At 48.8% G+C, this 23487-nt stretch overlaps 1 protein-coding gene across 1 annotated transcript in view; it reads left to right on the top strand.

The window, feature by feature from the left end:
• TGFBI (transforming growth factor beta induced) overlaps nucleotides 1-20643 on the top strand; it is a 40431-nt gene extending 19788 nt beyond the window's left edge. Inside the window, exons 7-20 of the mRNA XM_049787364.1 lie at nucleotides 677-818; nucleotides 3377-3589; nucleotides 4195-4332; nucleotides 4891-5036; nucleotides 5762-5898; nucleotides 7943-8073; nucleotides 10026-10150; nucleotides 11215-11317; nucleotides 11930-12038; nucleotides 13091-13148; nucleotides 16836-16952; nucleotides 17690-17923; nucleotides 20219-20357; nucleotides 20618-20643. Coding sequence (XP_049643321.1) covers nucleotides 677-818; nucleotides 3377-3589; nucleotides 4195-4332; nucleotides 4891-5036; nucleotides 5762-5898; nucleotides 7943-8073; nucleotides 10026-10150; nucleotides 11215-11317; nucleotides 11930-12038; nucleotides 13091-13148; nucleotides 16836-16952; nucleotides 17690-17923; nucleotides 20219-20357; nucleotides 20618-20643 — 1818 coding nt within the window. The remainder of the gene's footprint in view (nucleotides 1-676; nucleotides 819-3376; nucleotides 3590-4194; nucleotides 4333-4890; nucleotides 5037-5761; nucleotides 5899-7942; nucleotides 8074-10025; nucleotides 10151-11214; nucleotides 11318-11929; nucleotides 12039-13090; nucleotides 13149-16835; nucleotides 16953-17689; nucleotides 17924-20218; nucleotides 20358-20617) is intronic.
• Nucleotides 20644-23487: the final 2844 nt, after the last annotated feature.

Below are 23487 nucleotides of genomic sequence, written 5' to 3'. Positions count from 1 at the left end.
TGTCTAATCATACTAATCACAGAGTGAGTGAGGGGTGAATCAGAGCCAAGGGGCAGCCTCTTGGCACTGGCTGGTCAGGAATGGTCCCTTCGGAAGAAATGATGGCTTTGGAGCTGAGGTAGGGAGACCAACCAGAAGAGGGGACAAAAGGAAATGCCTAGATGCAGGTATATGGGGGAGTGCCAGAGTCAGAAGGAGGAACTCAGTGAGTTGAAGTCCCACAACCTGAGGAGAGAGCATTTGTGCTTTGCATACTTTCTGGCTGCTCTGGAGAGAACAGGCGATGGGATCCTTGTCCTCATAGAGCTTATGCCAGTAATCATCAGTGGTAATTCCTTGATCAGAACATGCAACATGTAACAGGCATGGGGAGGCACTTGGGCAGAAGCAGAGGACCATGCCAAACTGACTGCCTTTGAGAAAGAACATCTTTGTCCAGGCCCCAAAAAGGAGCAGGAGTCAGAGAAGCAAAGAAGAGAGAGTCAAAGGAAAAGAGTGGGAGGTGGGCAGGAAGGGAGACAGGGACTGAGAAGGGGCCACATAGCTTGGTGCTTAACTACATAGTGACCCTGACGACCACAGAGAGAGGAGATGGGGCCCCAGGGCTTTATTGCCTCCTATCTACAGAGCACACAGAGCCAGCACTAAACAGCCCATCTCTGCTCCCTCCTGACAGGCTGCTGTAGCCGCGGCAGGACTCAACACTGTGCTTGAAGGAGATGGCCAGTTCACGCTCCTGGCCCCAACCAATGAGGCCTTTGGAAAGATCCCAACTGAGACTTTGAACCGGATTCTAGGCGACCCAGAGGCCCTGAGAGGTGAGCGCCCCCTGCTGGGAGATCGGTTGGGCCTTTCAGACATACCTGACTGTCTCCTGGCCCTGGCTCCTGGCTCCTGACTCCAGGCAGGCTGCAGAGCCCAGAGAGAGTGGTGGTCTATGAGCAGGATGGAGTCCAGCTGCACTGAGGAAGCAGGGAGATCTGAGGGCCCAATGTAGGCCATGGCCAGAGTGTGACTACCAGGTAGGCCGCAGCTTGGAGACTTGTGGAGAAGGGGCAGCTGTCTGCATTGTGGAAATAGAATAATCATTTTCTAGCTAGGGCCTTATGGATAATGCAGAAATTCAGATAGGTGGCAGCCTTGTTGGGGGGCATGCTCATAGATATAGGATCCTGAGTTTTAAATCTAGTGTGCCATGCCTTCCTCCCCAAGTACTATGTAACAGTCAGCTCTTGTTTTGTTTGCTTGTTTATTTGTTGTTGGGCCACACTCAGCATTGCTCAACACTTAATTATGGTTCATCGCTCCTGAGAGGTGGGAGGAGATCTGAGGTACCAGATGGGGCACCTAGAATTGAATCTAGGTCAGCCTCATGCAAAGCAAGTGCCTCATGTGGTACTGTAGCCACAGGGTGGCAGGCAGGTGCCCTTGGCAATCAGGAAGGCCCAGCCGAGACCTGCATCCCTTTGACCACTGACTTCTAGCCCTTACTGTGCTTAGTACATGGACCAGGCATGCCCCTCCTTCTTCATCTGTCCCAGCCTTCACTTTTCTTTCCAAAGAAACCAGAGCCCCAGAATCTGCTGCTCCTCCTCTGCTGGCCAAGTCTGCTGGGGGTAGCGCTGTTCTCAAGCCTGTCAGCACTTGTACCCACTTCCTCTGTGCAGGAGGTTCCCACACTGGAACATTTGACTCTCAAAATGAAACTTGTTTCAATTCATGACCAAAAACACGGAGGGCAGGAGTCAAGGAGCTGCTATGCCTAGATGGCTCCTTGATATTTTCCAGGGACATCCAGCAAGGGCCCTTCCCTGTTTCTGGACAGCACCTAGACAAGTACAGAATTGCATGTACAGGGTCGAGAGAGATAGTACATTAGGTAGAGCATTTGTTTTGCATGCTGCAGACCAGGGTTTTGTTGTTGGAATCCCATATGATCCTCTGAGCACCATCAGGAATGATTCCTGAGTACAGAGCCATAATAAATTCTGAGCACTACTGGGTATAGCTCAAAAATCAAAAAAGAAAAAAAAAGAGGGGCCGACAAGGTGGCACTAGAGGTAAGGTGTCTGCCTTAAGCGCTAGCCAAGGAAGGACCGAGGTTCGATCCCCCAGCGTCCCATATGGTCCCCCCAAGCCAGGGGCAATTTCTGAGTGCTTAGCCAGGAGTAACCCCTGAGCATCAAACGGGTGTGGCCTGAAAAAAGAAAAAGAAATATGTGAATGTGTGATTTACAGGCGTGGTGAGAGGGTGTCAAAAGTCAGGGGGAGCTTATGGCCACCCCCAAACCCTGAGGAAGAACCTTGGTGGCTCGGTAAAATAAACAAACACAAATATACCCAAAATTCAAAACTGTCCTTTGACAATGCTTCCACCTTTGTCTGCCGTTCTTATAAAGGTCAGTTGGTTTAAAATCCCCGAATAGGTTCATTTGAGGTTTTTCTTTCTCCATGACCTTGGAGCACTCATAAATAACTAACATTTGTTGGCCATTATCTCTAGTGTCAGGTTCTGTACAGGGCGACAGATCTTCAACATTTCCTTGTACAGGGGTGACAGAAACTCCCCAAGTGGGGCTGAGGGGCTGGGGTTGCAGTGATGGTCGTCCCAGTCAGCAGGCAGTTCATTGCTTGATGCTGCTTAGCTGTCAGAGTCAGGCTCCATCGGGGCTATGCCTGGAGGTACAGGGGGCTAGCAAGTGGTGCCAGGGATCAATTCAGGGCCAAGGTGCATGCAAAACATGTGCCTCTAACACCATGTTATCTCCCTTGAGCCTTTCTTAGATGATGAACATGATTCCTTTTGGGAGGGGGCACATTGGTGGTGCTCAAGGGCTACCCCAAGTTCTGCTCTCAGAAATTACTCCTGCCAGGCTCAGGGACTATATGGGATGCCAGGAGTCAAACTTAGGTCGGCTCCATGCAAAGCAAATGCCCTACCTATTGTGTTGCTAATTGAAATTCAGAGGCTGAATATCGGGGTTTTTTTGTTTGTTTGTTTGTTTGTTGGGTTTTTTTTTTTGATTTTTGGTTTTTGGGTCACACCAGCGACATTCAGGGGTTACTCCTGGCTCTATGCTCAGAAATTGCTCCTGGCAGGCTCAGGGGACCATATGGGATGCCGGGATTCGAACCACCGACCTTCTGCATAAAAGGCAAACACCTTACCTCTGTGCTATCTCTCCGGCCCCAGAGGCTGAATATCTTAACCAGAATTTACTTCTAGGATGTGTCTGAATGGGGGAGTCTGTGAGGACCCCTATGGGATCTAAATAGAGAGGAAGACATGGGTTCTGAGGAGTGCTGGCCTCATCTGTAGGTTCCTGCTGTAGAGTTAGCTAATGCGCCCCTGAGTTGTGTCCCCTTCATCCTGCAGACCTGCTGAACAACCACATCCTGAAGTCGGCCATGTGTGCCGAGGCCATCGTGGCAGGCCTGTCCATGGAGACCCTGGGGGGCACTACACTGGAGGTAGGCTGCAGTGGGGACATGCTCACCATCAATGGCAGAGCCATCATCTCCAAAAAAGACATCCTGGCCACCAACGGTGTGATCCACTTCATCGATGAGCTGCTCATCCCAGACTCAGGTACGCCAAGCCTGTTTTTTAGAGCAGGAGCCGCAGGCACAAGGAAAGGGAAAGGGGAGCAGGCCATTGGAGAGGGGGGTCATTGGAAGAGATGGGTGCAGTCCAGAAGACTGGAGGGCCACTGGCTGGCCTCAGTACCCCTCCCTTCTAAACAATCCTTCCTTGCACTGACCTGAGAGAACAGACCCAAGGGTCTCCAGCTCACATTGCCCTCAGATCCCAGCTTCTTGCCTGGATTCCAGGGTGAACTACTGCTCATGCATGCAGGGCTTTCTTGTGGAAAACAGCAAAGGGGAACAACATTATTACCGGATGTGGTGAGGCAGCTGGTGTGCCTTTATCCCCAGCAAGGACCTTAGAGGTTGGGGCTGGTGGCAGAGGCAACTGCGGCCCCGGGGGTGCCCCACCCCAGTCCTCCCACCAGTACAATTTTCTGGGCCATGGTTCCCCTGATGACACAAGCCTGGGGTGGTTCAGTGGTGTTTAGAGAGGCTGTTGACTCACGGGGTGACATTCCTGCTGTTGCATGTCACACTCTGGGATAGACAGATGGTTTGTGAAAACAGCAAATTTACCTTTTGAACCCACTTGCTTTTACCCCGCAGCCAAGACGCTGTTTGAATTGGCTGCCGAATCCGATGTCTCCACCTCCGTGAACCTTTTCCGCCAGGCCGGGCTAGGCACGCATCTCTCCGGAAGTGAGAGCTTGACTCTCCTGGCCCCCCTAAATACTGTCTTCAAAGGTAAAGGGGGTGAGGGGAGAAGGAGGGCTCTGTTAGTTTCCTTCTAGACTAGAGGCTGTGACCTTGCCCTCCACTGCAGGCTCCCCAATTTACAGCACCCCATGGGGCCTTAGTGCTTCCACTCTCTCCAATGGGATAAGCATGTGTGGCTTCACCATGAACTGCTATTGTGTTTGGCAGAGGACATGAGTGCTGGTCCTCAGGATGCCTGTGTTTACATCAAGACAGCACAGCTGTCTCTCGTCTTCTGAGTTTTGGGGTCTGCAGCCAGCTAGAAAGGAGATCAGAGTTGGGGTGCAGCTGAGTCATAGCTGCTAAGAGGGGAAAAGATGGAACTCCTATTTCTGTGTCTTCCTTTCCCTCTCAGCCCCAATCTTCAAGCACCTTCAGTTAGTTAGACCTTTTGTGGTTTGTTTTTTAGTCAACAGAAGACAGCAAATGGTAAGGGGACTTGGCTTCTCAATCCCCATCTCCAGGTACTTCATTGGCACCTCTGTTTCTCTCTTGCCTTCTGGAGCTCACACCCTTCTCCCAACCCAGCTATACCTTCTCTTGCAGATGGGATCCCTCCTGCAGATGCCCCTACCAAGAATTTGCTTCTCAATCACATAGTAAAAGATCAGCTGGCCTCCAAGTACCTATACCATGGGCAGACTCTGGAAACCCTAGGAGGCAAAAAGTTGAGAGTGTTTGTGTATCGTAATGTAAGTGCTGGTTCTCAGCCCCTGCCCTTCTTGGTCTCTGCTCCAAGCCCTGGGTTGGGGTTTCCAAACATAGAGCCTAGAATAAGCAGGGTATCCCCAGAGAACTGGTTTCTAGGATCTGAGAAATTTATGCAGAGTATAGATGAGGTTAGAGCAGAAGTCTTTGGAAGGTTGGTATTTCCTGTTCCTGGTTGGAGAAATTTTGGGGTAAAATCTGGACCCTTGGCCTGGGAAGAGAGGGTTGGTAATCCATCTGGAATGTAGAGGAAAGGAGAAAGAGGGAAGGAGCTTTGACTACTTCTTCGCTTCTAAGAGGGGAAGCCTTGAACACTGGAGCCTGGTGCTCAGTGCTCAGATAATTTTTTCCTCACCCTTCTAACCCAGCTGTGGCCTAGGAGAGTTGGACAGAAGCCCAACACACATCACTCTTGTTTGGGATCCACTGGTCCAGCTTGGCCAGACCAGTTTGTAACTAAATCAGCAGACTTTATTATTGCTACCAGATTCACTCTCACTGCCATGGGGCCTCTATGGCTTTCTTCTTCAGCCTATCACAGAGAACATATTTTTTCCTTTTGCTGGAAGAAATACACAATTTCCTCCTGTTCTTAAAGACCAGTCATAGTATTCAGGGATGTTTAGAATGGGGCTGTGGGTGCAAGCTTCTGCAAATCAGCAGGCACTGCTGTGAGGTGACTGGCCCTTCTCTGTCCCTTTTTTCCCAGAGCTTGTGCATTGAGAACAGCTGCATTGCCGCTCATGACAAGAAGGGGCGCTATGGGACACTATTCACCATGGACCGGGTGTTGACGCCTCCTATGGGAACTGTTATGGATGTCCTGAAGGGTGACAGGCGCTTCAGGTAACTGAGCCATCCCACCCATGTGCTCGTGCTGGGCCAGGGGGATTGGAAATCAGCACCCCACCACACGACCCAGCCACTTACTCCTGGATGCAGTGAACCTTGCAGGCACTGTTTTGACCTTCTAGGCAGGGTATGTGGAAAGAATAAGAGTTGGCTTGGAAGCTCAAGTTGATTTTTTTGTTTGTTTTTGTTTTGGGCCAGGCCCCCAACGGTTGGGATTGGGAGGACCATATAGGATTATCCCTGGCTCTACACTCAGAGATTACCTGGTAGTGCTCAGGGAACCATATAGAATGCTGGGGAGAGAACCCAGGCTGACCACGTAGAAAGTGACGGCCCTATCCCACTATGCTATTTCTCTGGCCCCAAAAGCTGATGTTAAGAAGCAGGTTTTCTCTGGTATGTCATCTCAACTGTTTCTGGGCCATGGGGAAGAAAATGCATTTTTTATTTGTTTTGGGGTTCTGAGGAGCTATTTCTGGTTCTGTGCTCAGGGATTCCCTCCTTGAGATGCTGGGGGAACTATATGTGGTGTAGAACCTGAGTCTGCCACATGTAAGTGAAATGCCCTAACCCCGATACTGTGACCTCAGAATTTTTTGATAATGCTTCAGTTATCAAGGTTGGTCAGTGCTCAGGATCAAACTATGGCCCTGTGCACACAAATCACATACTGAGGCTTCTTAAATGTTTTCCACTCAACTTTTTCGACTCCTTTTTTTTGTTGTTTTGGATCACACTGGTGGTGTGGGCTTACAGGACCATTTGGTGTGCCAAGGATTAAACTCCAGTCAAACATGTTGTAAGGCAAGTGCCTTATTATCTCTGCAGCCTCTTGCAATCTCATTTCACAAGAGAAATTTTTATATAGCCTCTCATATATATAAAATAGATATATAATTTAGATTATATATTATATATTTTATATTTATATATGCTATATATAAATATATATATTTACTGATGACATATTAAACTTTATAAAAATCAATTATTTTTGTGAGATTGGAGAGATAGGACAGGGGCCGGAGAGCTATCATGGAGGTAGGGCATTTGCCTTACATGCAGAAGAATGGTGGTTCAAATCCTGGCATCCCATATGATCCCGAGTCTGCCAGGAGTGATTTCTGAACATTGAGCCAAGAGTAACCCGAGAGAGAGAGAGAGAGAGAGAGAGAGCCCTGGAATTCCATATAGTCCCCAGAGCACTGCTAGGAGGGTCCCTGAATACAAAGCCAGGAGTAACTCCTAAGCATTACCAGGTGTGGCCCAAAATCAAAATCAAAAAGAGTTCCTGTGACCCTCTACATTTATTTATGATCCCAAAGTTGTATTTATTTGTTTGTTTGTTTTTGGGTCACACCCGGCAACGCTCAGGAATTACTCCTGGCTCTATGCTCAGAAATCACTCCTGGCAGGCTCAGGGGACCATATGGAATGCCAGGATTCGAACCACCATCCTTGTGCATGCAAGGCAAATGCCTTACCTCCATGCTATCTCTCCAGCCCTATGATCCCAAAGTTTAAGAAGCGAGGTGCTCTCTCTTTTGTGCCAAGTGTCCCAGCCACTCCAAAATAGGAACTGCTATTTTTGGTCACAAACTGTGAAGAAGAGACCCCAGCAGAGGGCACTGGCTTGAAGTCCTGAGTCTCTCATTGCCTGCAGTACTGGTTTTTACCCCATGATTCCTTGCCACTCATTCTCAGGCTCTCCATGTTTTCTCGCCCCGTTCCTCAATCTCAGCTTGTTGCCACTTAGCATGTCTCTTTTGCACAAGCACCCAAGATACCACCCACCCTGATACTCCCAAGAATCCCATCTCAAAGACCTAGGGGGCTCTTACTGCACTTGTCTCTTTACCCTAACCCTGACCTCTGACCTTGACCTTGGTCTCTGGCCTGTCTCCTGAACTTGACCCTGATAGCAAATGCAAGCAGCTGCCTGGTATCTGCCCCTCTTTATATCTGGGTTGGGGTGGGGCAGTGTAAACCAGCCAGGGCTGTGAGCCCTGAGGTGACCCTCCACCCCCTGTGTCCACAGCATGCTGGTGGCTGCCATACAGTCTGCGGGGCTGACAGAGATGCTCACCCGAGAAGGGAGTTACACTATCTTTGCTCCCACGGATGAAGCCTTCCAAGCCATGCCTCCTGAAGAATTGAACAAGCTCTTGGGTAAAGGCCAGATGAAGGAGGTGTTCAGTTTCTCTAAGTCCGGGGTCCCCAACTGTTAGCAGAGGTGTGGGTGCAGTTCAGGGAAGTAGCCAAGGGTGAGAGTATTCAGGACTCAGCACCCTCCCCTCAGCAAGTGAGGTGCCGTTGATGAGGGTCCAGGCAGCTGCATCAGAGCCTGGCCAGGCATTGTGAGCCTCTGCCCCCTTCACTCTTACTTGTCAACTGCCCTCCTGTCACTTATGACTGGAGCAAAAGGGAGGGTGTGTGAGTGTTTGCGGGGTCAGCGTCCTTGGATCCCAATAGGGCAGGACTTAGGATCAGGCCAGCAGTTGAGAGCAAATGGCAGCATGAATGTCCCTCCCGAGGACATGTTACTGAGCAGCTAGCCTGGGGCCCTAAAAACTCAGCCATGGGTGTTAGTGAAACCTGCGCCTCATTGAGAGAACTGGGGTTCTGGGGGATAAGCTGAAGGCAGACTCCACCTCCCACTCTGGCATTTCCCAGCAGATTGGGCTCAAAAGTCATTTGTCTCCTATGAGCAAAGTTCCCCTTCACCTTAGAAAACTGTGGTGTGAGGACAGCGCCCTCTGTGTTGAAGAATTAAAGGAGAGCTGGGACTGGGCCCTAGAGGTTGTGTGCCCAGCTGCCCATAAGAGACACATCTGCCCTCAGGGAAAGCTGAGTCTGTGGAGGAGGCAAGGGGCAGGGCCTTGCTCCCCTATATCTCCCCTGAAAGGGAAAGCAAGCAGCCACCAGCTAACCCAGGGCCCTGTTTCCTTCTCTTGCTCTGCTAGTGAGATGATGCGAGAAGCTTACTCTGAGCAGAAATGTCCAACCATCCTTTGTTCAGCAGGATGAACTGGATCCTGGGCCTTTTCTGTCTGGGGTGTGGGACCCCACTTGAGCAGAGCAGCAGACTTCAGCGCTGTAGAGGAATGGAGGGGAGTCCGGATGGAAAAGAGTAGGCAGGATGGGGCCCCTTCACACCCTGTCCCACACTTTCGGGCAGTGTTTTTGTGGGCCAGCTCCTGTAGACTGCAGGACCTGAGGGTCCCTGGGTACTGAGGGTTCAGTCATCTGGTACTCAAGTGGGTTTATCAATATCTGCAAGCAGTAAATCAAGGGAGCGCTCCAGAATGCTTTCCCAACCCATCATGCACACTTCCAAAATATTGAAGAGAGTTGTATTGGGGGGGGGGGGCTCTGGGAACATGTGGCCACTTGAGTGTGATCAGAACACAGGGCGCTCGCTGCCTTGCAGAAAGGAGCAGGCAGCTGGCTGTGTCCAGAAGTGCCTCCTATACTTCATCTAGGAAATGCCTGTGCACCTTTATGAGCAATCGCCTGCTCTCCCCAGTTAGTGGAAAGGCTGATATGGGATGGAAGGAATGCAGAAAGGGCTGGGGAGGGATTTCCCCCTCTCCCCCACCCCCACCTCCCGCGGCCCTGACCTCATCGGCTCCACAGCTCCTCCAGTCCGCAGCTGTTGACTCTTTCAAGTCCTCCCTTCAGGAAACAGCCGTCTCGAAATATGCATTTGAGGGCAGAATGTGTAAATATTTCACTACTGTGTTATAACTATTGGGAGCCATGCTGATGATGAAATGTCCCAGATGCCGAGGCTGGAAAGGTCCCCGGCTTTCCAGGCAAATATTTAGCTCATGGAAACATGAGTCATACAGAGAAGTATGGATTAGTTCCTTCTCTGTGTCTCAGAGTCTCCCACTTCACTCAGCAGCCCCCCGACGCCAGGGCCAAATCTGTAGTCGTCACCATGGGCCAGAGTGTAGTACAGACAGAGGGTCAGAGGGTTGATCAGATTGTAGGTACTTGGGGAGTGCTCAAGAGCTGTGCTGGGAGTGTTCCTTCTTGGTCTTCTCTTGGGCCTGCCCTGAGCATGCCAGTTGCCAGCCTGGCAGTGAGCCCTGCCTCCTTTCCCCACTACCCTGCAGGCAATGCCAAAGAACTTGCCAACATCCTCAAGTACCACATTGGAGATGAAATCCTGGTCAGCGGCGGCATCGGGGCCTTAGTGCGACTGAAGTCTCTGCAAGGTGACAAGCTGGAAGTGAGCTCAGTAAGTCCACCAGAAGGCTCAAGAACCAGCCCAGTCCCCCAGGGCTTCCACACTCAGCCCTTCCATGATTTAACATGCAATCTTCAAGGCACCTCTGGGTGTGAGTGTGTTCTTAAACCAGAGAGAGAAAAACGAGTCTTTGGGGAAATTCATTGAGATAGGTTAGAACCTGAAGATTGGCAGATCTCATTTGGCATCTGGAAGAGGTTATTAATTCTTCTTTTCCTTAAAAAGAGGACAGACAACTATATTTTTATCTTGAGAGATCAATCCTCAATGCACACACAATACACTTACACACACACACACATATGCACACCTGTCTGTCTCCTAAACCCAAACCCAGGGCCTTCCTGTGCTCTGAGCCATGAATCAGAACCCCTAGGCACATTTGCTCTGACACACCCCTTCCTTGTTCATGCACACCCCTTGCTATGCATGTTGGTAGAGCAGGAGGCCCCTTCCTTGAAGAAAAAGAACTGAACACTTGTGCAATACACAGAAATTAACTGCACCAGCCCAGGCCTCTGAGCATCTATACAGTATGCTTCAGCTATGGTCACACTCATTCCTGTGTCCTGATCTCTGGCTGCCTTCTGCCTTGAAGCATCTCTCCAGAGTGTGGAGACTGTGGGAGAGTGCCACAGAGCCAAAGTAGGACATGAGGGACTCATTTGACATCTGTGTGCCCTGAGAGGTTCCGAGGTCCTAAATTTGGGTGTTGGGGTACCATGTGTCATAGACTGAGGTTTGCCCTTCTTCCTTTGATCTCTCACTCGGGTCATCAATCAGCAGCCCCCTTGTAAATCTACCTTAACAGACAGAGACCCCATTACATTTGCACAATTGGTTCCACATTTACCTCCCAGGGGAGGCGGTATTGCAGTTTTGGGAAACTGGTTTAGAGGTGCTCCCCAGATGGTCTGGCTCAGTCAGGGAAAGGTTCAGTCCCCCCAATCTCTAGCACTTAGCCCAGGATCTGGTATTGAGAAGTGCTCGGTGAGAAAGGACTGCCTGAGATAAATAGGCTCTGTATTCATCAGTTACTGACTCTCTCCTCCTAGAAAGACAACAAAGTGTGTGTCAACAAGGAGCCCGTGTCTGAGGTTGACATCATGGCCACGAATGGTGTAGTCTATGCCATCCCCAGTGTCCTGCAGCCCCCAGGTAAGGCCCCAGAACATCAACTTCCCACTGAGCTGGCAGCTGGCCCTTCTGACCTTGTAGCCAGAGGTGCTCAACAGAAAAACTATACTGAGTCCAGAACATGTCTCAGGGGCTTTCATAAGCAACTTCAGGTGAGAGTGTGGTCCTGCATTTAATCCTAGGGGCTGCCCCATGGTCAACCTGACAGCCTCCCAATCTAGGATCCCCAACAGGAAACAGGGGGAAGGAAAACTAAGCAAATGACTAAGCCTGCATGTCCGATAAAGAAGGAGGAACTGCTAGCTGCAGACACACCAGGAAACCTGAGGGCAACTTTCTCATGGCTGCACAGCCTGGGCATCCAGCCACACACAAACACAGCCCGTTTGTTGGTCATGGGGATGCCTTGAGCAGGATGCAAAGCCACCTCCTACCTCTCCTCTCATGGTAGTGCACTTTGCCCTGGGTGGAGTTGAGTTCAGCCTTGGTCCTTGTGTGTTCACTACGAGCCAGATGCTATGCCAGGGTAGGTAGGGGAACAATCACTTCCCACTGAGTCGGAAGGTCCAGCCGTATCCCTCTGCCTCATGCTCACAGTTTCTCTCTCTGCTTTTCCTCCTCTCGCTCCTGCAGCCAGCAGACCTCAGGAGAGAACGGATGAGCTCGCAGACTCTGCACTCCAGATCTTTAAGCAGGCATCCTTGTATTCCAGGGTAGGAATCTTGTGTGGGCACACAAAAGGGTTCTGCAGATCCCCATCTTCTGACATACTCTCCCAAAACAATCTTGAAATCTTGCCACACCCCTGGCCCTGCCCATGTGGAGTGAGACAGAAGCAGCCAGATTGCTTCTGCTCCCTCTGGGGACAGGAGTCAGGCCTCTGAGGCTACTCTGTGGGGCCCTTGCTGGGGATGACAGGCCAGATTCTGGATCCTTCCCCCACATCATCCCTGTGTGTCTCTCAGTGTTAGACCTACCCCAAGTCAGCGCCTCCATATCAAACATTCCACGTTATGCCCACTGTGGAGATATTGGGGTTCTCCTGGGCAGCATCTGAATTCAGATGCAGCTCTGGAGATGGGAGACAGGAAGACCTATTCACCTCCCTCTCAGAACCTCTATTTTTCATTCTGGCATTTCTTCTTGCTCCCCACTTCCAGGGGCCCACAGCCTTGCTCAATCTTTCTTTAGTCCTGAGTCAGGAGGAGCCCCTTGGGAATGTGGGGTGCCTTAAAGAGACTCTAGGAGACCTTCTTTTATTCAGAAGGCTGGGGTGAGACTGTATGTCAGTCACTCTACTCTGACTCTCTTTTCCCTCTACATGCCCCTCACCAAGGTGCTCTCAGTCCTGAGCTCCTGCTCCCGAAAGCCATTTCCTGTGCTTTTGCAGCACCCCCAAATTCTAGGCTGTGAGATCCTGACTCTAGAATGTTCCAGGAAAGTCCTTTCAGACTCCACCTGACAAAGGCCGACATATCACTTAGGATAGCTGAGATCTGTAGAGAAGATCCCTTGGCCCAGCCCTTTGGGGTACCCTTCCTCTCTCATTCCTCTGGCATCTATTTTGGGTGGGTGCAGGGGCACTTCTTACCAGGAAGCCTGATTCCTTGTGTTTTCTTTCAGGGTTCCCACACCCATGTGAAACTAAGTAAGTATGGGTTGCGCTAAAGGCCTTGGAGGGTCTTATCCCCAGATAGGCCCTGGCCTACTGTCAGTTCCTTAGTGAGACCCAGCCAGATACACTTGGTACCTGGCCATCTCCTCCACTCCCTCCCTTTCCTTTCCTTCCTGCAGGGTGGGAGCTGTAGAAAAGCATCTTCCCAGTGGGCAAAATGTTGAGGAGAACCTGGAAGTGTGTACAGGGGCTTGGCAGAAGCTATTAATAAAGACACGATTCTGAGCACAGAGATGTAGAAAACCCCATATGGGGTGCTGAGGTTTAGTTCAGGGAGTAAGGATTTGCCTTGTTTGTTCAAGGTCTTGGGTTCTAGCTCCAGCATGAAAGGAAGAAAGATCCCAATTCAGAACCTCAGACAAGTAATGCAATACAGTTGGCAGAGCATAGCCTGGCACACACAGCTGACATAGACTCAATCCCCAATGCCCCAGGCACTGCCAAGAGTCAGGAATAAGCCTTGAGCACTGCAGGGTATAGCACCAAAACAAAGCAAAAAATAAATAAATAAATAAATAAATAAATAAATAAAATAAAAGACCATGGAGAATTAGAGCTTTCTTGCACTGTGAGGAGAGGATGGCAGGGGATCATCGGGGAGCTTTGCTTAGGGTCTGTGGTGCCACACCAGTCCCAGGGAGCAGTGTCTTTCTCACTCACCTTGACTCTCTTTCAGCCCCTGTCTACCAGAGGTTACTAGAGAGGATGAAGCACTAGTGTGAAGGTGGAAGGCAAGTCAGCAGCTCTCTGCCAGTTTCTCTCAGATTGCCAAAGAGACTGAATATTTTTGGAACCAAAATTCACACCTCTCTGTACATGGTCCGCATCGTAATGGAATCCAAGCCTGGGACAGCTGGGGAGAAGAAAGGAGGGACAAGTGATTGTGTGTCTGTTATGTCTGTGTGTGTCTGTCTGTGTGTAAACTCACTGCCAAGACCCGGATGTCACAGCCTGACATTCACCTCCCGAAGGATCCATCTTCAAGGTGGTGGCTCCTGTCCATGCCAAGTGCTGCAGTAAAATGGTGCCATTGTTTTGTGGCTCCCACTGCACATGAATCAAGTGATCCTGCATTCTGGGGGCTTCTGGCCCAGTTTTGGTAAAGCTCTTGCACAGTTGGAGAAACGGCATCTTGATAAGCTATGAGTCAGACTGCTCTGTGGAGCGTGTCTCATGCTCACACGTGGGGTGGGGTTCTCCTGGGAGGGTAGGTGCAGCAAGCCAAGCCCAGGATCCCCCACATGTGGCAGAGTTTGGGGTGTGTTTGTGATAATAAAACTAGAGAAACATGTGCTCGTGCAGTTTTCCCATGTGTCTACCAAAGCAGCCCAGCGAGAGGATGTCAGCAACCGATCCTCTTGCCAAGGCTGCACCTGGACTTCTAGGCCCAAATCTGAGGGGGTTGGTTTTCACTTCTGGCTTCCCCAGTCCTGTTTTTATGGCCACCCATCTTCCTTCCAGTCTCCATACTCCCCATTCAAAAATTCATGAAGGACTTTTTGAATCCTGAGCCCTCCTGGAAAGTGATGGCTGCCACAACCACCTTATTCTGAAGGTGTGAAAACCCAAGCTTTGGACAGGCAGAGAGCCCTATTCAGACAGAGAATAGCTGTGCTGGGATTGGACCCCTATCTCCTGGCTGCAGAGAAAACCATTGTTAAGTAAGTGAGCCCAGCTGTACAGGGCTCAGCCCCTCTCTGTCCATTCATGTTCAGATACCTCTTTGAGAGCCTCAGAGAGCTGCTGTGTCAGATTGAGGCAGTATTATGGTGTCACTGCTCCTTGCCTGTGTCACCAAGGCTTACTTAGCCTCTCTGTGCTGTACTTCCTTGTCTCTTAATTGGCAACTTGCATCTCCTGCATGAGCCAGGGGGAGGAGGAGAAGTAAAACTGTCTAAAACCCTTTCCCCAGTGTTGGGTGCCCATATGCCAGCCCCAATGCAGATCCTGCCTGGAATCAGTGCCCCCCCAGAATCTCCTCACTTACCACTGCTGGTGTGGCCATGGCTGCAGGAAGAGGGCAAGGAGTGAGCAGTCCTGGCCTGGCAAGCTGTTGGTGCACTTGTCCAGGTCTGTGTATGTTAAAGAGCCAGAAGAGGCACCACATTTGTCCCAGTGAACTCAGAGGAACAGTGCTGTGACTCTGTGACAGATGCTGAAGATTTTGAGAAAGGGTCATCCTGGAACTCCTGGCAGTGGAAAAGGAGCTGAGGGGCCTTGGTGGCTCAGGAGAAGGATCCTGGGAAGTGAGCTATCAGTAGTATCCCTTGAGCAAATGGCCCATCCCTTTCCCAAAGCTGCATACTCAGTGGCACTGGAAGCCAGAACAGCTCCACGGGGATTTCGTAGCCCTTGGGCATCAAGTTCTCAGTGTGCAGCCCTGAACTCAATAGGGCAACCTGAGAACCCAAAGAGGTTTTGCCTGAACTCTTTTGCCCCCCCCCAAAAAAAGGAATTTTATTGAGGTGTCTTCATTACTATTGTGGTGGTATGTGTTGTTTACTATGTGTGGTGCTACTATGCCCAACCACTCCCAGAATGCCAGGTTTTCTCCACCTTAATCCCAAAGTCTTCTCAGCTCCTCTACCATCTCATCAGTTCCCAAGTCTCAGCATCATCTCCAGCAAAGATGTCTAATACTTTTGTTTCTGTATATTCTGCACATGAGCAAGATTATCTATTTGTCTTTTTTCTTCTGATACTTAGCATGACTCCCTCCAGTTCCATAAAGGTTGTATCTGCATGAATCCATCTCTGATCACAGCCTAGTAGTAATCCACACGTGTCTAAATCCACTCACCTATTTATTGTTGGGTGCTGGGGCTGCTTCCAGAACTTGATTGCTGTGACTAGGTCTGCAGTGACCATTTGTGTGCACATGCCCTTTCAAATGAGATTGGTTTCACTTTTAAAGATTTTTTAATTTAAAATAAAAAGTAGGGGCCAGAGTGATAGCACAGCGGTGGGGTGTTTGCCTTGCATGCAGTGAACCTGCAATGGACCCAGGTTCGATCCCCCACATCCCATATGGTCCCCCAAGTCTGCCGGAAGTGACTTCTGAGCACAGAGCCAGGAGTTACCTCTGAGCATCGCCAGGTGTGGCCCCAAAACCATAAATAAATAGATAGATAAATAAATAAATAATAAATAAATAAATAAATAAATAAATAAATAAATAAATAAATAAAAGCATAGGATTCCCTAAAAATCCAAATCCCTCCATCTCTCCCCCATGGCCCCCTTCCCTCTCCCTCTTCTTTCCACAACAAAGAAACTACACTCTTCTTTCACCTCTCTTGGGAAAAACCATGTCCAGTGGCTGCCCTGCTCTCATATCCAAGCCCAAGATCACTGAGTCTCCCTTTTGAGGGTTTTAAAGACCCTCTCCTATTTCACTGGAGACCCAAGGTGAGCATGAAGTGCTGCCCTATGAGGATGGGTGCTGGGTTGTAGGGTGTTCAGGAGGCTCGCAGAAGTAGCTCCTGGAGGATGGCTGTGATGGTTTTGTCATCAGAAGAGGCCAGAGAGATGGTATAGCAGGTAGGGTGCTTGTCTATTATGTGACTCACTTGTTCTTTCCCCAGCACCCCATAGGATCACCTGAGCACTGCCAGGGGTCATCCCTAAGCACCACTATGTATGATCCAAATCACCACCCCCACAAAAAAGATAAAGAAAACAGCCAGAACACAGCTCTAGGTCCTCTGAGCCCTGTTGACTGAGCCCCATAATGGAAAAGAAGAAGGGAAAGGAACTCAGCCTGGTTCTCTTTTTGCTCTGCTATCACTCTGAGATGGCCATGTCTCCAAGGCAACAGAAAGTGCCTAAGCCCCTCAGAATTGGGTACAAAAGCTTTCAGACTAGGATGGACCTTCGCTGCCCAGGCAGCAAGAGCTGCCTAAGCAATTGCAGGCCCAGGAGACTGTGGGGAGCTCACAGAATCCTCTTCTGACTGCCGTGGAAACCAATACACAGTGCTTTGTGAGCTCACAGTATAGGAAGAAACAAGAACACACCCCTGCCCTTCACCACCACACACACCCAGGCTCCATAGAGAAAAAGATCTGGACAAGTAAGACAAGCACCAGGACAGCCGGAGAGGCCGTTACCCACCCCTGCTAAGAAGTCCTTCAGGCCTGATCTCTGCCTCACAGTGTCACAACAAGGACTTCTCCTTGTTCATAGGCAGCTGACCTGGAAAGGAACTGGCAGTCATGGTGCCCTCTGCCCCAGTAGATCTCAGGACCAGAGAGAGAGAGAGGAGGAGGAGGAGAATTTCTCACGCACAGAAAAATACTCCTGTGCCTAAAGCTATAATTCAATGTCATGCTCGGCGAGAAGCTGCCTGGAATATTGTGCTCAGAAATATTTTCAGAGCACAGGGAGAAAGCCAGGGAATGAGGGATGGGCTCAATTGAAGGCCCGTTCAGAGGAGTCAAACGAGGCCACCTTTCACACCCTGGCCCAGAGAGCAAACTCATCTGTTCTGTGATCATGGCATCCTGGGCCAAGTCTGGGCTACACACACACACACACACACACACACACACACACACACACACACACACACACACAAAACACATCATCACACCATCACACCATCACATACACACCTAGGAGGCCCATGATAGTAGCAGGCATGCACTCCCCACTATTGGATGGGGGGAGAGCCCTGGGACTAGTGATGAACCACCTAACCCCTAACTCCACTCTTCCAGCTCCACACAGATACTACACCATGCCAGTTCACTGCAGGGCTTCCTGCTGTCCTGGGAGCCACTGTCAGTGTGTGGACAGTGGGGCTGACATGGAAGGGTGAGGAGCTGGGCACAGAATGTAGCAGACAGAGCACTGCAGAATCTGGCCAATGCTGGAGAGCTTCCCGTGGCTGGAGTGGAAAGAGTCCCTCCTCTGTGGAACCATCTGGAAACCAGACAGTGCTGGGCCTTCCAGTATGTGCTGGCAATTCCCAGCATATGCTTTAGCACAAAGACATGCCATGTATGGACAGTTGTCACTGGGAAAGAGATGGGAAGATGAGTGCCAGAACACTCTTTTTGAAATTTTAATCCGATAGATGTGGCATGAAATTAATCATTTTCACCTTGTTTGTTTTGAGGCCCCTCCCAGTGGTGCTGGGGATTGTACGGCACTACAGATCTAACCCTGGTCCGTTGAGCTACCACACATGTTCAGGTCTGAGCTGTGTTGTAACAATGTCTGAATCTCCTTCCCTTTTAAGGTTGAACAATGTACCATTGTGGATATAACACATTTTGTTTATCTTTAATGCTGCTGTGAACACTGACATACAAGTATCTGTGAATGTCCCTGCTTTTTTTTAATCCTTTAGAATGGAAACTCAGAAATTATTTCTGAATCCTAGGTTAATTCTTAATTTGTTTTGTTTGGAGCCAAAAAAGATGGCCTCAAGTATTACTCCTGGCTCTGAACCTCAGGAGTCACTTTTGATAGATTCAGGAGTCCATATGAGATGCCAGGGATTGAACCTGGGTTGGCCATGTACAAAGCAAGCGCACTGCCCACTATACTATTTCTAGTTCCACTAATTCAGTTTTTACTTTATTAAGAAGCCCCCATGCCATTACCCACAATAGCTATAGTTGTGCTGTAGTCTCCCTCTCTCTTTCTCCCATATTGTAAGTATTAAGTGGTATCTTCTTGTACTTAATTTTATCTTTTTATGGGCTTGTCAACCATGTGCATATCTTTTAATTTTGTTTATTTTTATTTTGGGGCCATCCTCAGTGGTGCTACTCCTCTGACTACATTCAGGAATTATTCCTGGCTGGCTCAGGTGTCCATATGGGATGCCAGGTATTGAATGGACCTATCATTCTGGCCTCTTGTATACCTTTAGAAAATTCTCTTCCAGTCATTTAACCACTTCTGACTGTTTTCATTTTCTTTTTTCCTTGACTTTGAGATCATAAACAAAGAATATCTATACTTTCTTAAATGTCCTTTAATAATGACTTGTACTTTCCTGGTGTACAATTCTTTCGAGGAAGTTGGGTTCCTAAGTATGTACTTCTTTTTGTCGCTGTTGTATGGGTTTTCTTGATTTACTGTAATTTCTTGTTTTATTGTAACTGTTTTTCTTGATATCCCAGTTTTTTTGGTAAGAAAAAAAACACGTGGACTTCAGTATGGAGGATAGATTGGGTGAAAGGTTACAGTGAACGCTTTAGGGGTGGTTGGCAGGGAGACAGACAGCTCAAAGTAAGCACTGGCCTTCTGTGAGTGAGGCCACAAATTCAATCTCTAGCACTGCATGGCTTTCAGATCACCACTAGGGGCCGCCCTGGAGTCCCCCAGCATTTCTGAGCCCAAGTACCACCACAACACGGTTCTAGAAACTAATCTCAGCCCGGCCCCCTGCTGGCCTTCACCTCCAAGATTAAATTAATACTCTAGGAGTGGCCTTCAGGTTCCCAAATGCTGTTGAGGAGCCCTCCCCAAAAATTGAGTGAAAGTTGGAAAACCAGTCAGAAAGTTGTTATAGTTAATCCAGGTTTGATAGATAATGAAGGAATAGGTATTGACACTGGTCAAAAGAGCAAGAAAGAACTTAAGATCTAGTTGGGGGAAGAACAGACAAGACTTGAATGTGGGCTAGAGGAGTGGTGTGAGCATTGGGAGAACACAGGGCCATGCTCACTTGAAACATCTCAGCCAGTTCAACATGGTGTCACTTTCTAAAACAAAAGGGGAGAAGCAGAGGTAGGAAAAAACAAAGAGCTCCACATATGCTATTTCACAGGGGGAAGCCAAATAAATATGCACACAGTTCACAAAGCTGTTAGCTATCCCAGTTTAGATGGAAGGGAAGGAGTCAGTCTGAGTAGAGGAACTGTGGAGTCATCATATGGAGCCATTGATCAAACAGTGACGGCACACTCACCTCAGGAGAATGTCAAGAGAAAGCAGAGGATGTGGGCCAGAACCCCAGTTGAGAAACCTGCTCTCAGGTCTGTGACTGCAGTGAGTCCTTAGACTGAGGGGGATCTTTTAAGGAAGAGGGACATCAGCTGCCCTGGATTCAGTAACACAAACAATGTCATGAACAAGGCCTTGCAGTAGTAGCTATGGAGAGCAGAAGGCAATCCTGGGAGTGAAATCAGAAAAGAGGAAGATGCATTTTTCCACTTGAATGTTAGGCTGGCTGCCATTTTTCATGCAGAGAATCCCATAGATGAATGGAAAAGCCTGGTTGCTCTGCCCAGCTGCAACCCTTGGGCCTGGAGCCCCAGCCCTCCTTCCATGCCCTGTGCTTACATCAGCACAGCCCTGAAAACTGCATCGAAATCAGTTCCTGCTTCCTCTTCAGCTTCACTAGTGAGGGTGGAGCTGCCTGCTTCAAGGGTAGGACAGCTAGGGTGGAGTTGCCTGCTAGCACTGCCTCTCTGCCACCCTGGCACACACCAGGCTCCCTTCAACCAGGTAGACTCCAACCTTGGCCTCTAAAAAAGGAGGAGAAAGCTCTCTCCCACATGTGGGTTAGAGGAGCCACATCAGGAAAAGAGATGAATAAAGTTGTGGGCATCCCCACCTTAGAGCAGCCTGCCCTACTTTTTAGGCCATGTAGGCTAAGAAGAATCCCTTTACCTTCTTTACCTCCGTAGGTCTCATCAAAGAGAGGGCCTGGTAGAATAGTTGGTCCCAGAAGGTTGGTGTATTAGGGGATCCAACCCTCTAATTTCTGTTTGGGGATAAAGTTTTGCATTCAGAGTTCCACCCATCCAAGGATCCCTTTTTCCTTCAGTTCTATTTCAAGAGAGTTCTATTTCTGAAATTTAGAAGCAGCAGAGATTGGGGGGTGGATGGGGATGCTTCTGATTAAATATCTTCATTTGGGTAGAAATGAGCATTGGAGTGAACAGATGGAAAATTTCCCTTTCCGAGTGGGGTTGGGGCAGCAAGTCCCCGTGGCTTCTTGGCAATAACCCATAAATAACTCGAGTTCAAAGAAGCCATCTGCATGTTTTTGGAGTTCTGATGAGGCATTTGCTCAGGCCCCCCAGAAGTGGACCCCTGAGAAGAGAGAGAAGGGATGAGACTTAGAGACAGTCTGAGAACCAAAGGGAGCAAACAAATGGGATGAGGGTGTAAGTGCCTCTCCGTGCTCTCAGATCTTCAGCAGAATAGGGAGGAAGCATCCAGAGAACCAAGCAAGAACCATATAAGCTGCCTCAACTCCCAGCCCCATTTGGAGGGGCCTCAAGTACATTTAGCCTCAGTGAATGTGTGCCTAGCATGGACATTCCTCATTTTCCTAAAGCCTATGGGATCAAGAACCTGGGGACCCCTCTCAGGAACTGCACCTGTGACTACAGCACCTCATTCTGATCTGTCCTGACCCTCTCAGTATAACTGACAGACTCAAATGCCACAGCCACATGAGATTCTAGCAGGCAGCCAGTGAGTCTCCAGAGCATCTTATCTCCGACCTCAGGAGGTCTATAAGCAGAGAATGAGCCACCCAGTCTCCAAGCAGGCCTAAAAGTCTTCATGGTGGAAGTGGGAAGAAGAAAGTCAGAAGGGGGAGACAAGAGCAAGGCTTCAGAGAGTGCTGAGGGATGAGAAAGGGGCTTCATACCTGGAGAGACCCTGGCCTGTGAGAATTCTGGTAGGTCTCTCAATGCAGAATTTCATTGTCTGTCTGGAAGGTCCCTTGAGTTATGGTTTATAACTACATACCTGAGAAAATTTACCCAGGAGAGCAACCCTATGTCTAAAGTTACTCTTTGAAGGCATTTCTCAATAATTGATACCTTCTTTGGAGCTTATAGAATCTAGGCTCAAGAATCATTTTTTGTTTTGTTTTGTTTTGTTTTTTGCTTGGGGGGCCACACCCGGTGACCCTCAGGGGTTACTCCTGGCTATGCACTCAGAAATCGCTCCTGGTTTGGGGGACCATATGAGACATGGAGACTCAAACAGTGGGCCATTCTAGATCAGTGCATGCAAGGCAAACACCCTACCACTTATGCCACCACCCCAACCCCTTTGTTATTGTTGTTGTTGTTTTGCTAAAGCCTTTGTCATTTTAACCATATTTTCAACTTCAGCAAGTTTAGCAACTTTACCTTTTTAAGTATATTTTTTTATTTTCTAAGGTATCTGGTTCCATTTGAATTCCAAAGGTTCTCTGAATCCATGAGTAATTTCACCTCTAAATTGTGACCCTCCTCCTCACCCCCTGGAGATTTAACAACAATTTCCTTCCCTATGACATTGTCCTGCCTCCTTGGAGATTTATTCCTGAATCAAATTTTGTCTCTGGGTCTTTGATCTGCATTATCTGTTTGTCTCCCTTAAATTGGTGTTAATTTAGTATCTTTTAACATCTTAGATGTCTTTGCTTTAGAAGATAACTTTTTTAAATAGTGTTAACACTTTCCCCTTGCAAACATTTCATTAAAAAAAAAAAGATTAAAGAAAAAAAACGAGATGATTTATATTTCTACCAGCAAGGCACAATAACTGTCAAATTTGGGGGCAGATTGTCCCAGAGCCCGTCACTTAAGGAAAATGTAAGCAGACTTAATATACTGTAACTCTTTTCATTTTGCTGAAACAAACCATTAATAAGTTTTAAGATAAAAACAGAACAGGCTCTGTGGTAGGTCAAATTTTAAGAGCCTCTGACCTTTGCCTGTGCTTTTCCCCCCTCTTAATGGCCAAAGTGCATCCAGGTGGGCCTCCCCCAATCTGTCCTTCAGAAGCCAAGTTCTCACAGCATAGAGAGGCCAAGAGAGTTTGAACCTGAGATTATTGGAGGCAAAGTGAGGTTTGCAGGTGAAGGTGTGAATGAGGAAAGAAGATGTCCTAGGGACCCTTCCCACCCCAGCCTTTCTAACATTTGCTTCCTGGAGCTTAGGGCCCCCAAGTAAGGGACTCTAATTTGGTCTAGCCCTTGAGCTGCCCTGGCCTGATCCCCAGGTTTCTCCACCAGAGAAATGGTCATACCTGGCCCATAACTAATAGGCATCAATTTGAGTCACTTGACTAGAGGGACAATAACTTACCAAAGCAATAGAAAATTATCATAGTGAATGATTCCAAAGAAAAGCCCCTTGATATTTTTTTCCTGGTGGTTGTTTGCAGTGCCACTGGGGGGCAGAGAAGGATACTGTCATTATCCTGAAGACCCCCTGGTGTTTGGGCCTGTTCAGTGCCAAGATTCAAACCCAGGGTCTTGCACATGGTCCCGTGAGTCCTGTTTTCTCTTCTCTTCATCACTTTGTTCTTTTTCTATTTGTTTTGTTCTTTTTTGGGTCATCCCAGGTAGTGGTCAGGCTCTGTACTCAGGGATCATTCCCCTGACTGGGCTTGGGGAATCATATGGGAAGCCAGAAATCAAACCCCACTGCACTATTTTTTCCAACCCTTTTGGTCACTATGTGAAAAATAGTTGAGTCTATTTTCTTCACTCCACATCTGCAGAGACCTTGGAGTTGCTTTTACACTGGAGAAATTCTGTGGTCTTTGA

The sequence above is a fragment of the Suncus etruscus genome, chromosome 14, assembly GCF_024139225.1.
Source record: "Suncus etruscus isolate mSunEtr1 chromosome 14, mSunEtr1.pri.cur, whole genome shotgun sequence".
In the NCBI taxonomy this organism is placed as follows: Eukaryota; Metazoa; Chordata; class Mammalia; order Eulipotyphla; family Soricidae; genus Suncus; species Suncus etruscus.
Note: the sequence above shows the minus strand (reverse complement) of the source record. Positions and strands in the feature narration are given on the sequence as shown.